General features: G+C 37.2%; 1 protein-coding gene across 2 annotated transcripts in view; it reads right to left on the reverse strand.

The window, feature by feature from the left end:
* The window catches only part of DLC1 (DLC1 Rho GTPase activating protein), a 226,116-nt gene that overhangs the window by 169,584 nt on the left and 41,411 nt on the right, over positions 1 to 15,121 (reverse strand). For both annotated transcript variants that reach the window (XM_014945601.1, XM_014945600.1), the window contains exons 3-4: positions 3,457 to 3,606; positions 722 to 862 (exon numbers count right to left, since the gene is read on the reverse strand). In XM_014945601.1, the coding sequence (XP_014801087.1) occupies positions 722 to 862; positions 3,457 to 3,606 (291 nt within the window). The remainder of the gene's footprint in view (positions 1 to 721; positions 863 to 3,456; positions 3,607 to 15,121) is intronic.

Raw genomic sequence — 15,121 nt, forward strand, 5'->3', positions numbered from 1 at the left:
AATAGGGTGACTAGGGTTTGGCATCATAAATCAGGCTACATGATTCCCATAGGAAAGATGGGGAGTGTATCATGGAGTGTAGCGATAGGATGAGGGGTAACGGTTTTAAGCTGAAAAAGGGGAGATACAGATTAGATATTAGGAACAAATTTTTCACTATGAGGGTGGTGAGACACTGGCCCTGAGAAGCTGTGGGTGGCCCGTCTCTGGAAGTGTTCAAAGCCAGGTTGGATGGGGATTTGAGCAACCTGGTCTGCTGGGGATTTGAGCAACCTCGTCTGCTGGGAGGTGTCCCTGCCCAGGGCAGGGGGGTAGAACTCAATGATCTTTAAGGTAGCTTCCTACCCAAACCATTCTATGATTCAACCATCTTTTTTTCTGGCTGCATCCTCCATGAGATTTTGGAAATGGTCCAAGTCGATACCACTTCAGGAAACCTTACCTTTCTGAGCAAAATGGAAAAGCTCCTTTGATTTATTTTCTCACATAAAAACTCAGCTTATCATAATCATCAGCTGATAACAGTGTGTTTCTAAATGTGAAACTTTTAGGATTGTTTGCCACTCACATGGCATCTTGAGACAACCTTCATTATTAGTTCTATTTTTGAAGTGTCACAAACATGTATGTTGTACATCTAATGGATAGTGTTAATTATCTTAATTTCATTTCCAACCTGATATCATGGGTGAAATTAAGAAAATATTATCTTTGTACTCACCCCAGCCTTTGGTTTAGCTCCAGAGCTGGCTACTGAACAGGGAGACACTATGTCAGGAGCATGGACATTAGGAGACAGGTTTGTTTGCGAGTGACTTACTGAAGCAACATCCACCCCACTTTCAGAACCAGATTCAACATCCTGTTAAAAAATGTTGCAAGTCCCTTTAGTAAGTGTGAATATGAAATAAAAATATAGTTCTTCTAAATAATGGAAGTATTTAGACAGGCTCACTCGAATATATATGCTTAATTCTCTGTGTGAGAGTAATTCCCCTTACCCTTTTCCATTACCTACACGTTTACTTGCCGTCCTTTTCAATGTGGTGGTTTGCATTAGCCACTGCTCTGAAATTATAAATCACCACTAACATCAAAGCTCCAATTCCCCTAAATGTTAGAATGCAAGGTAAGAAAAATCAGTTCGGGTCTGCAGAAGTCTGACATTTTTCTCTGATGTTGAGTATTTCCTGTGTGCTCCCACCTTCTGTCTCTGGCAGCGTTGCAGGCTCAGTGAACATCTGTAAACCATTACACAGCTGAAATGACATCACCATCCAGCAGTTTATACAATTTAGAGGTACAGCTCCCTCAATTTTTGGAATCAGCAGACACTTATCAGCCAAATGCTATTTCTGGTTAAAATGCCCTTACTTTTAATGACACCGATTACATTCCTTTTTTTTTTTTTTGAGAATAAAAAGAAGAAATATAGTATTTTTTATTGTTGAGGAAGTAAAAATATAGCACATGCTTGATTTACTGTGTAGAGTGAAGGCATGGGATTATACTGCTTGCAGATAAACTGTGACACATGTCTGGCAAAGAGCTGGCTATGTGTAGAACCAGCCATATACTGTCAGGATTATTAGCTGAGATGCAGCTTGTGTGAATACATCTATGCAGTACATAGAAAAAAGTCTGAACTACTAACCCCAGCTAATTCTACAGGCAAAGCCTCAGTTTCCTAATACCAAGTTCCTAGAATAGGTGAAATATGGGGCAGAGACATCTCAGGGCTTCCGCTCCTGAACTGGAAAGAAACAGCAACCCTTTAATTCATTAATTACAGTTAGGTCTCTGGTCAGCCAATGAGACAGGTGCCTCTACACCAGGTACGAGGATTAGGAATTAGAGACAAAGCTGCACTCTAGGTGGGACCATGCATTTGAGTCAGAGGTTTCCTGCCGGTGAGCCCTCTGCAATGTGAAGCATTGGGAAATGCAGTGGAACCACGGAAATGTCTCTGTAGAAGTCAGCTTGGGTACAGCTGCTCTTAGAACCTTCTACTTAGCAGAGCCATGTTCCCACAGTGCAGAACCATGCTCTATTACACAGGGTTTTGCATCACCTTCACATGCTTTATTACTAGAAAATCAATACAAGACTGAACGCTATGCATAAATTTCCTGAAAACCAGATCTTTTGATCCTCTGATTCCTAATACCCAAAGGCTCAAAAATTGCTAGAAAATCAGTGTGTATAAACAGCACATGTACCATGTTTGATGCAAGCTTTCTGGAGGCCTGCTTTGCAGCATGAAAACAGGTACCACCTCTGATTATCATGCAGGCTTCTTTATACAGATTGCCTTAACTATCTTTGTTGCTCTAAGAAATTAGCTAAAATGCTGGCATGGATTGGCGAGAAACAGAGAACAGATGTTAACCTCATATTTCAGCTTTCCTGTGCCATCAGTGCTCAAGGAGATGCTGTAAGAACATTGATATCAAGGGGGTAAATGTTTAACTATTGGAAGTGTAACTATGTTATGCCCTTTAAAAATGATATATTATATAATCTTCAGCTGACCAAACCCACTCAAACTTAAATACAGATTTTCTCACCTACAGACCGCTCATTTGACTATAAGCAATAATGGAGTCTGGCTTTAATAGGAAAACCTCCTCATTATTTAAAAGAAAATACCACTAACAAAAACAAATGACCTGAATGTTAGCCTAGAGATCTTGGGGCAGTATTTCTCAGATTTCTTAAATTGAAAAACAGCTGCAGCACATGTGGGTGAAATTAAGAGGAAGCCTGCATGAGAACACCTTTGGTCAGCCATTTCATGTTCTTCATAGTTACACATGTGAACATTTTTCAGGAAAAAAGAACACATCAATCATGTTTGTGAGCTGTCCAGTCTCCCTTTGGACTACTCTCAGCAAGGAATTCTCACATTTAAGTAAATAAAATAATTAAGGAAATTTAAATAATTAAAGTGCACAGTTCTGCCCAGATCTTATTTTGAATGACAAAAAATTTCATTAGTTTGTGTCTGCCAAAAATGACATAGACCCTCCCACTAGCAGAAAAACAAGACCTGTAGCTCAGATTTACTTTTGGTTCTAACTATTTAATGTCAAATGACGCATACACCAGCTCTGAGGCTGATGTGATCCTGACTCTGAGCTGAGTCTGCATTTACAGTAAAGCCATAATTAGAGAGCCAGACATTTGCGGAATCTTGTTGATCTCCCTGTTTTTCATCTGGGAGCTCTGAAGCTCTTCTTTATGAAATGATGTCAAAAGGAAATAATGGATTCAAATATTACTGCCTTCAGAACACACATACATACATATAAACAAAAATACAATAAATTCTTTATGAAGACAGTTCTAATCCTGAAGTCAAGGAGCTGATAAACATGAGGACTGAAAGAAGAAAAAAAGAGAAGTAAAACCAGATTCTACTTAGAATAATACGAAAGATTAAGTAAACTGACTTACAGGTATATGCCTCCGCTTGTATGTTGGGGTGCTGGATGGAGAAGAGCCTGCACTGAGAGCATTTTCAATATCCTGGTCAAGCTGGTCCAGTTTCATAATTAACAGCACCATTGAATCCAGTCGTGATCGATCCCGATCTTCTGTTATTTCCTAAGGAACAGACCATACAATTGCTAAATCTGAAATGGCATTACTTGGAAAGAATAAGCTTAAATTAAGAAAGCTCTGTTTCTTAATTTCTCATGCAAGTATGCTGAATAATAAGTAGAAAAATCTCTTTTTGCAAAAAATACTATCTTGTGTAATCAATTCACTGAACATGGACTTACTGCTTGGAAAACCTTTTATATTAATATTTAATATGCATGCATTATAGCAATTAAATTAAAAAAACCTCACAATTGTTTGGTAAAAATACATCATTATCATTTCCTTGATACACACACTCTTTAAAAAGTTACTCATTCTAACACTCATCCAACTATGCAATTAATTAATTTGATTCTATGAATGCAAATGATGAAGGTTAATGTATTATCAAAATAGGAGAGAAGAAATCTCGAAGAAGCCATTTTGCAGCTGAAGACAACCACAACTACTTTTTCTTGCAGAATTCATCAGCCTAACTATGTTTTGTCAATTCTTGGCAGACATTTACATCTTGGTTGGAAATTCTTGATACACATGAGATATGTTAGCATTATAGCAAATACAGCATTGTAGATCCTCTGACAGGAAAAAGAGAAGAATGAGGGGTATTCATATCACAGCCTTAAACACCTAGTTTATGCAGCTTCTTTCCCTGTACTCCATTTGTAGCAAGTGGAGACAGAGAAGATCCTCAAAAGTGCAACTCAAAGCAAGATCTTCAGGTAGGTGGACTAAATAACGTTCTCAAAGAGTGCCTTCCTCTCCTTGCCCCTTTATATAGAGAGTTAACACAAAAATTGGCCATCCAGCCTGCCTCAAAATTCAGGACTATGAAACCCCCTACTGGTTCCTGCATGGATTTTCACAATAGGAAGTTAAAAAATATGAAGTTCCATTAACTCACTTAAAATAATATTTTTATAAATCCTTCTCAAGAAATGGAAACAAAAATATTATAATTACTTCATTGTGTCCAAGAGGCAGGTAATATACATTCCCAAATCAGCCCTTTTTGATAGTCATTAGACTGTTTTTCAGGTTACACAGTGAATTCTCTAGTTAGGATTCTATTAGTGGCGTTTTTATAGACTGCTTCAAATATAATTTAAATCATGTTTTGCAATGTGTTTTAAAGGAACAGAATTAAAGGAACTGTATAGATAAAATAGTCATATAAAACATGGTCTATATGACCCTTATGTGAAGACAGAGGTGATGAAGGTTAGTTAACTAAATCTTAGAAAAGCAGAAATACAAATCTGTCAGTCCACAGCAGAGTTATGAACAGTGTTCACAGCAAAGGCCAAACCCAGGAAAACTCTGTATTTCATTTTTTATTACAACATGATATTCTGGATTGGGTTGCTGAAAAAACTGATGAGTTTGCAGGACTTCCTGTTGAACCTGAGCTAAGTTTAGAATGACCCTGAGAGAATTTTACCTCAAAACAACGTAGCAATCAGTGAAATGGGCTGAGTTCTTTCATTCAAACAGAAAACACAATGTCCCAAATGATTCATTGAAACTGCATGCATCTTCACTTCAACTGATGTTAAATTGATGTCTACGAGTGTCAGAACAGTTATTTCATCTAATCTGCATGGGTGTAGAAAACCCAATTAAGTATATAAGGGTGTGCCAACAAAGGACACATGACCTCCTTTGTAGCATGGAGTTCCTTTTGCCATGGTAGATGAGATTGTAGCCAGTTTATCCACTGAGAGGGGGCCAGTGCTGCTACCAAAACCAGTCTCCTACAGAGTCTCCTAACTATGTATTTATTTCTATTAGTTTTGTAGTTTTGCTTGGAAATATCTCACTGGAAAGGCTAATTAACCAAAAATTTACACTTAAAACCCAAAAGTTAATTGCCATGCCACAACAAAATGAGTGCAGGCGACTGGGTGGGTTTGTTTGTTTTGTGGGTTTTTTTCAGACTAGAGAGATAACAGGCATTTTACATTGAGGAAAAAAAAATAATCTGGAATTTTCCCCAAGAAAATTGTTTGACTTATCCTGCCAGAAAAGTATAAACTTGCTCTGCATGCAACAGATTGAGAATGCTGGAGAAGAATCTGGTGAAATGAAGAGGTGGCAAAATATTGCTCAAAGCAATATTCAGGCTTGACACAACAGGCTGGCTTTGCAGGCAAACATTGCTTCCAGAAAACAATAATATTATCAGCTATTCTATTGAGAAGTCCTAGCAATGGTTTGTGGTTCTGGCTGCTGTTGACACCAGTCTTGTCATGAGAAGTTTTAACTTTTTAACTATTTAACTTTCTTGTTTTACTATTTACTGAATAACATGATAATCACCTTCTGTTTGGTTGGGGAACTATTGAATTGTATACATGAAAACCTAAGCATTATCTCAAAAACTTAACACATGCAAATAAAAAAATCTCGAGTTGGAAATTCAGTACAACACACTAAATAAATATTATTATAAGATTAATTTTTGTTTAGACAGTTTTAGCCTTGATATTATCTAATGAATTTCCAAGAACTTTATAGCCTATTTGTCTTTTTTGCATCTTCCTTGTGTGTGTATTCTGAGATTCTATTACTGAAGTGTGATATATCTAAACCAGCAAGATATTAGCAATTAATTTGTTTTCTTTTGAAAACACAGTATTTCCTTTGCCTCCAGTCTTTCACATGCTTCCTCGCTGATAGGTAGTTACCTTCCAAATTAGAACTCAAAAACATAAATTACATGTATAGAAGTATACAGAAATCCTACCTTTGTCATTATAAACTCAAAACTCAGGCATTAGAAGGTGGCTGGTCAAAGACTGTCCTTACAACCTTAATTCCTGCCTTTGCAGGCATTTGCATTGGGCAATTTAAAAATGTATCACAAAGATATACAGTAGGTCAAACTTGAGATATTATTTGTCTGGAGATTTTATTTTTAACATGTCTCCACACAAAGAGGAAATACTTTAGGTCATGAACTGGAAAAAGCAATATTTCTTTTAATTTGTATCCTCACTGGTGTGATAAAGAAGCTAGTTAAATTCCAATACATTCATATGTTTAGAACAGAAAGCATTGTAACTGTTCCCAGAATGAAGGATGCTTGAATTACTCCTAAATTAAATATTAAAACCCCAAAGTTAAGGTCATATTAAAAGAAATCCAAACATTTTTACAAGGAAAACTGTTCACAAGCCCTGTTGCTAGCATCCACAAACAATGCTAATAAAATGAAAATATTTTTGAGAACATGGCTGCAAATGAGATTCAGCCACTTTTTTTAGACACTTTCGTCATTTTGGAGCTTATATTGTTCTTGAAAAAGAATAACACTTCCCCGCCCCCCGCCATGTACTCCTATGTCTTCAAGTGTTTGTTTGCCTTTTTACTACCAATCTGTTTTGTGCTTGCATTTAAAAACTGAGGTTATTTATTAACATAATGTTCCTATAGGGCTGTGCACGGAGAACACCTAGCAATTTCTGAACATAATTTTATTTGTGCATAGTGTTATCTTTTTTTATTTTGAACATTTGATGGATAAACAACAAAGTGCATTAATGAGAGTATTTCTAAAAATTACCTCCCCCCCTCCTTTTTTTTTCCAAGTTGCAACAGTTTTATACCCATATGATTAGTATGTGACAAGGATTTTAACCAACTCAAACAAAAGAAACCAGTTAAGGAGTACAACTATAGTTAAGTTTGGATTTAATACATCCATTTTGTCTTATCAGGGCCTGGCAAAACAATTGAAGCAGATATCCTTCACTTCCTTGGTCTCTTAAACCCTGTACTTCTCGAAGTGTATTTTTCCTCCTTTCTTGGAGCCACTGTTTTACCTCACACACACTTTTCTCCCTACCATAGCCCCTTTTCCCACAAACCTCTTTCAGCTGAGTAGATCTGAAGCAAAGGGTATCTTTTCAAAATAAACATGTACTGTTAGGAGTAAAATCTATTTTAATTTTCACAGCAAAGATTGTGTACAGAAGTAGTTAGTACACAGAACTAACTTTGTGCTCTCTCTTAATACCCTCAGGGGGATTGAATCACTCCCACCTTCCCTGTAAGTGCTCCCTTTCAAAGCATCTGCTGGTTTCCAGACCGGAGCAGACCCTCATTAGTCCCAGTGGGGTCCTCTGTGATTAAGGAGAGGAGAGGTTGTCCCACTCCAAGCAGCACCCTGGTAGGGCCATCAGGGCACCACCAGCCTTGCTCCTCCCTGACACTCTTGTACCAAGATGCTCATCTTTTCTTTGTAAAGGAGACCTTGATTTTTAGAGGTAAGCCTAAGGCACAACTGACAGGGTGAGCTTGATTACCCACAAAAGAAAGGGATCTTTTATGGAAAGAGTTGGCTGCGTTTTGTCTGGTGTTCTTGATCTGCGGACAGCTGGACGACTTAAAATCTTGTATTAATGCTATGTATTTCAGATAGCATTAAATTAGTCATTCTTGTCTTTCCTTGCTAAAAAATATCCAGTTTGAAAAATAGAAAGTTATTAAACCACCGATTTTATGCTGTGAAGGTTTTCATCTGAACTGAAAACAAAGAAAAATGAAAAATGTGCTATTTTGGAATTATCTGCTGATTTTTGCCAGCAGGTGTATAAATCAGATGTGCAATTTTCATCCTTCTACATTGCAGTGTACAGTTCACAAACTTTGAAAAATACCTAAGAATTTTATCTTTCTCTAAATTTTACACTCTATAGTACCACGTTAGAGTCCTATTCTTCATTATATTGGAGGGATTGCAGGTGGATAACATTTAAAACACAATGAAAAAGTTAAAGCACTCAATTTTTGACATAAGACACAAGACCTAAACACCAGCAAAAATCACAGTAAGATTACTATTATAAAACATATCTTGAACTAGTGTTTCAAATAGACTCAAAATGGAACAAATAACATAAACATACACTGGTGTAGACAGGACAGGTGAGGAGACGTGCTCAGGCATGCAGCTATCCCTACACATTCATGCAAGGTTTTGGGAAAGTAGCTTTTCTTCTAATTTTTCTTTCAAGTACTTTAAATAGCTGACTCAGTTTCCCAAATATAAAGTATTCAATAACATTGGTCTATGTGCACTGTTTAGTTTCTCTTAAACCCATAAGTAAATTATGTTTGCAAAAGTGAAGTCTTCAGAGGCACTTGACTGCTATATAATGTAGTAATTATGATTTTCACTTAATGTATCCTTAAAAGAAATGTAATACATTCAATTACTTCAGAAAGTCAAACTCTGAATAACATATTCTCCTAACAAAACACTTTCTTTTTATACTTCCAGAAAAAAAAAAGAAAAAAAAAATAATCTCCTCCTGTGGAGCATAGTGCTTACAGGGATAGTGCTACACTCTCTGGGGAACAGAGGAAAATGTGTTGGAAAATGACAGAGAGCATAAAATCCAAATATACCCAAGGTGGTTATTTCCAGGAAATGGAAGATTTCAGGACTAGAAACGAGGTGAAGCTTCTCCATTTCCCTAACTTTTCACAAGATCTTTCAAACTCATGTGCTATTCACAAGTAAGGTCTGAATTTAACCTGATTTCCACTACAGAAACTTGCCATCTTTCATGTTCAAAGCTAATTTAAACAAAAGCATTCCTCTTTAGTAACTTCCTTTCTACAGCTGTTTTTGCCTAAACACATACTCAACCTGTAGGCTGTACTTTATTTTAGTCCAGGCAGTTTTGATTGTACTTTTCCATGTTTCATGTCAGCCAAGTAAACTATCTAGCAGAGATGCTATTTTAATAATGAAATTTAGCAATTCACTATTGATGAAATGGAAAATCACTCAAAAACCTTGGGGCAAAACAATCTGAGGAATCGTTATTACACGGCTGTGTTAACTCAGCAGGGATGGCAGGCAGTAGTTACTCATGAAGCAGTTGTTTTTGAAACACAACAACTCTGTAGTATAAAAGTCAGTCAATCATGGTCACTTTCCACCTAACGTCATATTGCCACAGGTAGATATTAATGGAAAACAGACTTCTCAGACTGTCATTACTGCATTAACATTATACCAATTCTCCTGAAATACTAATGCAAATAATAATTGGTGTCACTAATTCAGGTAACCAACAGAAGCAAACGGAAATGTAAAATTAACAACTCTAAATAGCACATCTTGTCCAGTGTAGAAGACAATTATCTTGTACTTACAATACAATATCATAAACTACAGGTGATGGATGAAATCCATCTGTCTTTGGAGTTACATTTGCTTACAGTAGCCAGCCTGGTGACACCCAACTCCCAGTAATCATTCCTGATTTAGGATCATGTCAGGATTATGAGTATGAAAATTTGCCAAAATCAAATAATGCACACAGCACAACATGAACATAATCTGTCTTCACTGGGTGGAAAAAAATCCAGTTAAACATAAAAACACTCATCACACTCTTTTCAGCATAAACAATATTCAATTACTTTGCAATTTCCTTCGTCTTCATATTTTGTAAATTAACTTTATAGTCACCTTTTATGATTACAGTCTTATGGCTATGCCTTACAAAGTAAGCAAAAAGCAAGTTTTTAGCTTACTGGACCTCATTTCTGTTTACTATGAGGTGAAAGACTTGAGTGTCCATCATAGAGATATTAAAAATCTGACTGGACAACCTGCTCTGACTCTGCTTGGTCTAGACAATCTCAAGAGGTGTCTTCCAACCTCAACTGTTCTGTTGCTCTGTGACAATTTGCCTATAATTTGTGTGCGTGGAGGGGAGAGCACCCACTGAGTGTTTCAAGTCCAGTTAAGAGGTTGCCGAATATTTGTTATATTTGCTTTTCTTTACAACCAAAATGTTTGTGCAAAGTTAGGGGGCATTATGGAAGAAATGTGTTGTTATAAAAAAATTATAACAAATCCTCCTATGAGGGGAGCAGGTTTAGCTGGTTACTTAACCTTGTAAATCCTGCCAAGAGGACTTAGCTTGAAGACATCATTCATCTGGTGGGGGTTTTTTTGTAAAAAATATAAATATTTAACTGCTTCTGCCTTTTACTTTAGTTTTATATTACTCTTTTGAGTCTCATGAGTTTATTTATATTTCTTTGTATTTACAAATCAGATAAACACATACACATGCATGTATGCACTCTGATTTGTGCAGCAAAGAGACTTTGTACATTGATGATAGGTTCAAATATGGTATTTCCTAAATGCAGATGTAAATATTACAACTTTACCTGGAAATACTAATTAAAGAAAAATCGGTTGGGTTGCCTTATTACCCAGAGTTGGCTGAGAATTTTTATATAATGAATGACGAGAAGTAGAAATCTGCATTTATCATTCTGGTTTTGGTAATATTGCTCAAGTTAGCAGTTTACATGAGAGACTCACTAGGCTTGTCTGCCAAATACAAACATTTTCCAACCCCTCTCATGTCTGGAGGAGGCTGTTAGAAGACAAAGGGAATCAAGGAAAGCGGAGAGAGGGTGCATTCAGTCAAGGGTATTTTCTTCCCCTGTCCCCCGAAGCATGACTAGATCATGGACACCTCTCTAAAGAGGCAACAAAGAAAATATGGAACTTCAGCGCTGATGGTGGAAAGAATGAGGTGTGGGATTCAACGTGGAAAGAAGAGCTCAAGTTCTTGTATGGAAACTTATATGATATACACCGGTATACACCAACCATACTGAATCTCAGAGTCCAAGCAACCCCGTGTCTGAAAGGACACTCAAGATCAAGGCACAAAAAGTGTGAAAGCAGATGCCTAATTTAAATGAGTCACCAGTTAATCTGCTGTACTGCAGAATGGACCTACTTCATTTATGCAGTGATGAAGGTATCACAACATCACATGAGAATCAAAACCCATAAACCACTCTCCAGTTTCTTCCAGGTGATAAACAGAAATTAAAATGCTAATCTATTAAATTATGAGTTAAATTAAGAACTGAGGTTGAATGAAGTGTGGCGATGTGATGTGGGGTGCTCTACCTGTGGTATGATAAGATCTGGTTACAGTTCTATTGCCAAGATGGGCTAAATGGAAGACACAGTTTGGGTTGGTGTTTTTTTTCTTTCCTTTGTTGTGCTATTCAGCAGGACTAAAATGCAGCACTGCAGATCAGATAATAAGGCTTGCAGACAAATGAAAGGACAAATAAGTACCTCTAGGGTGCAAATGGTATTAAAAAGATAAGGCAATGGCTAGCCCAGTGGGAAATAATGCTAATCCAAACGGGCACTTTTGTGGTACAGATGACAATAAAAATGCAAAAGTGGGGTTATCTTCTGCACAGGTAGATGAGCAAACTTCACAGAAGTTTGGCAATACAGAAAAATTCCATGCGCTGTTAATGTTCTGTCCTTGCGTAGACCATCCTTCCATGCAAAGCTATTTGGAAATCTCTTTTAAATATTTTGGTGCGACTTCTGGTTCATTTCATCAGAAAAAACCTGAAGATATTTGAAGTCATGCAAGTGACCTGAGAGAATTGTTTAAAGATTTTCTTGGGCTTACTGTTGTGGCAGATGTAGCAATGGATGATGAAGGCTGCTGCAAACTTCCAGAAGTTATAGCAGAGTCATGTTTTTCTTGTGCAGACATTTCGTGACAAATAGAGAAGGGAAGCTGAGAATTTAAACTCCTCTCTAGTAAGACTGAATTTGTTTAGAAACAGTGAACTTCAAAATAGCACTGTTTCCTTCAGAGGAAGAATGTTCTCTGCAACAAAAACACTGGAACAGATTCCCAGAACGCTCCTTATGTTTGCATGTGACTTGCATGACACAATTAATTTAATTGTCAGTATATAGAGAAAAACATTTGTAAAACTGAATGACCTTTTTACTGCAGGGCTTAATCAACGTAACCCCCCCCCAAATCATTATAACATTGATGGTAATTATAGCACACGCATCTTCAGGAACAAGACCTTGAATAGGGAGACCAGTGTCTCGCCCTACAATTAAAGACAATATTCAGAAAAAGTTGTGGTGAAACATTATTTGAAAGTCCCAAAGCTCAAAGATATACTTGCTTGCCTCCCACCTTTGCCCACCATACTGCTGCAGTACTGATGCTTTGCTATAAATCCAAATATTCTGCCTATCTTCTCTATATTTACAAGCTGAAGACTGATTGTTAGCTGTATAAGTGCACTTATCTTGCCTCCAGCAATGAGCTAAGCTTTTTAGCTCTCCATGGGTTGTGTAGACTCCTCATTTCTTTTTTGGAAACATTCCTTTCAGTACCAAGACAAACCCTAATGCATGTTCACTACATGCAAATCCACTATTAAACCGTACACTGGTCAATGATTTAAAAATATACATTCACTTTGTTTAGTAACTTTATTCTGTTTATACTTTCACTCTGAACTCAGTTTTAAAAAATGAATTTCTAAATCACCATCTGATGCAGGTCACGATTTCACAGTTACTTTGATTTTCCTCAAAATTCCCAGTTCTACTACAAATTTCTGTTATCTCATCTGCCACCCCTTACCTCACCTTGTGCCAGCACTAGTTTCCAGTAGTGAGCCAGTAGAGATCCAGCTGAAAATGGTCCCTGGAAAAGGGATAGTGTTGAGCAGGGTCAGTTCCCCACTCTGGTTCTCCATGCAGCCATGCAAATGTCAGTGCTGGCCAAGGAAGCCCAAGCAAAGGCAGGACAAAAAGCTGTACTGATTTTTCCGTTTTTTCTGCAACAGCCTGTGGTGCAAAGCAACCACATAACTGTAACCTTGTTTTTACAGACGAGGTTGTGCTGATTTTACAGACATTGCTGGGTCTGGGGGCTTCTCAAATGTTTTTCTTCAGGACACCACTACAAAGAACTTACGAGACCCTGCACATTTGTAACTTAGTTGGTCTGAAAGAGATGCGTATTGTTAAAAAAGAACAGTCAACTGCTGTCCCCTGCCCCTCAATTCACCCATGTATCCTGCTTTAGCTTTGCCAATCTATGCAGCGGATGAAATGCCAGAGATTTTTTTTTATGTCACAAGTTTGTAGGAGAACATGATAGCATGAGAAAATCCATTGCTAATTTTTTATGTTCAGTGAAAGGAGTTTATGTGACTTGCTTTCCTGGAAAAGGGCTCGTTCTTTCCCATGTGAAAATTGGATTGTCCCGGTGACAATTACTTTCTTATTAAATTACTTCTGCACAGTAAGATTTAAACTAAGGGCAGTTTTGTATCACAATCCACAGCAGATTGATATGTATGAGAATTGGTATTGGTGACTGAGGAGGTGGCTGTAAAAATCTTGATCTTCAATGAGGACAAAATTTGTGAGTAAGACTGAAGTTAGAGTTCAGGTTTGGGTTAAGACCCAACACCCCTGAATTGTCAGAACTTGCCTCAGCAATAGTGGTTCAACAAAAAGGTAAGAAAATTAGATATTTATGTCAGACTTCTTAGGTACACTACATGGAAGCCTCGTCACAGGCAAATCAAGGCCCCCAAAATAGGATCGGGATCAATTATGTGGGGAGTAGAAAAGTTAATCAAGGCAACTGCTGTCCCTTTTCGACTACACGAAAATAGAGTCTAGATAGCTCAAAAAGTCTTTGCAGAACACACTCTCTCTTTCACTTTAAATTCTTAGTAAGTAGTAACAAATGGCAATTGGGAGTTTTGAGAAATTACGGACTCTGGATCACCCTTTATATGGCACACATCATATTTTACAGCTAAGATATTTCCTAGATTAAATAACCAAAATGCCACTGTCATGTCAGCTTCTCTGAGCTTCTGAAGAGCTGATAACGGCTCAAACTGGGTAAAAACTACCAAAAAAGCCCCTTATTTACCTCAGACACCCCTTAATAACATCTGTCTTCTCCATATTGTTGTCTGAAATTCATCAAAGCTAAGTGTCTGACCATGTGGTAAGTGGTTGACTGGAATTTTGTAAAAGTCTGCGGTTCACACAAGGAATTCCGTTTTTCTGTATAATATATTCAGCTATTTCATGTATGCCTTTGAAATATGTTTATGTGCACTGGAATTATTCTAACTATTAATGTTACTCAATGGGATTGATCTGTGCACAGTGCTGAGCATTGAGGGTTTGCTCAGACACGCACACTGGCCTGTAAACTAGCCTTTAGGGGTGACTACCCCTTCACATCAAAGGACAAAACCCATATAACACACAACCAAAAGAAAAAGTTACTCTGAAAGCCTCATTCTTCTGAAACTACCTTTTCCGAATCCTTGCATTCATTCTTCCATAAAAAAGTTTGTTCTTAGTTCTGTCCGTCATCCACTTAAATACTCATTTTCCTTTCGCATTTCTATCCAAAATCCTTAGAGCAGACCCGAAGTTGCCCCACATAACTGCTACTAAAGCAATTTTCCATAAACATTTAAATGAATACAATTTGTATAGTTGTTTTTAAGCATTCACTGCTTTTTCAACAGTTCAGCTTCTTAAGTCTAGTGGCTATTTTAATCTGAAACTATCAACACTAACTGCTTTAAATATTACACAATGTTAAATATTACACATTTATATATACTATTAATGAGCTAACAAGAG

The sequence above is a fragment of the Calidris pugnax genome, unplaced genomic scaffold, assembly GCF_001431845.1.
Source record: "Calidris pugnax isolate Ruff unplaced genomic scaffold, ASM143184v1 scaffold58, whole genome shotgun sequence".
Lineage (NCBI taxonomy): Eukaryota > Metazoa > Chordata > Aves > Charadriiformes > Scolopacidae > Calidris > Calidris pugnax.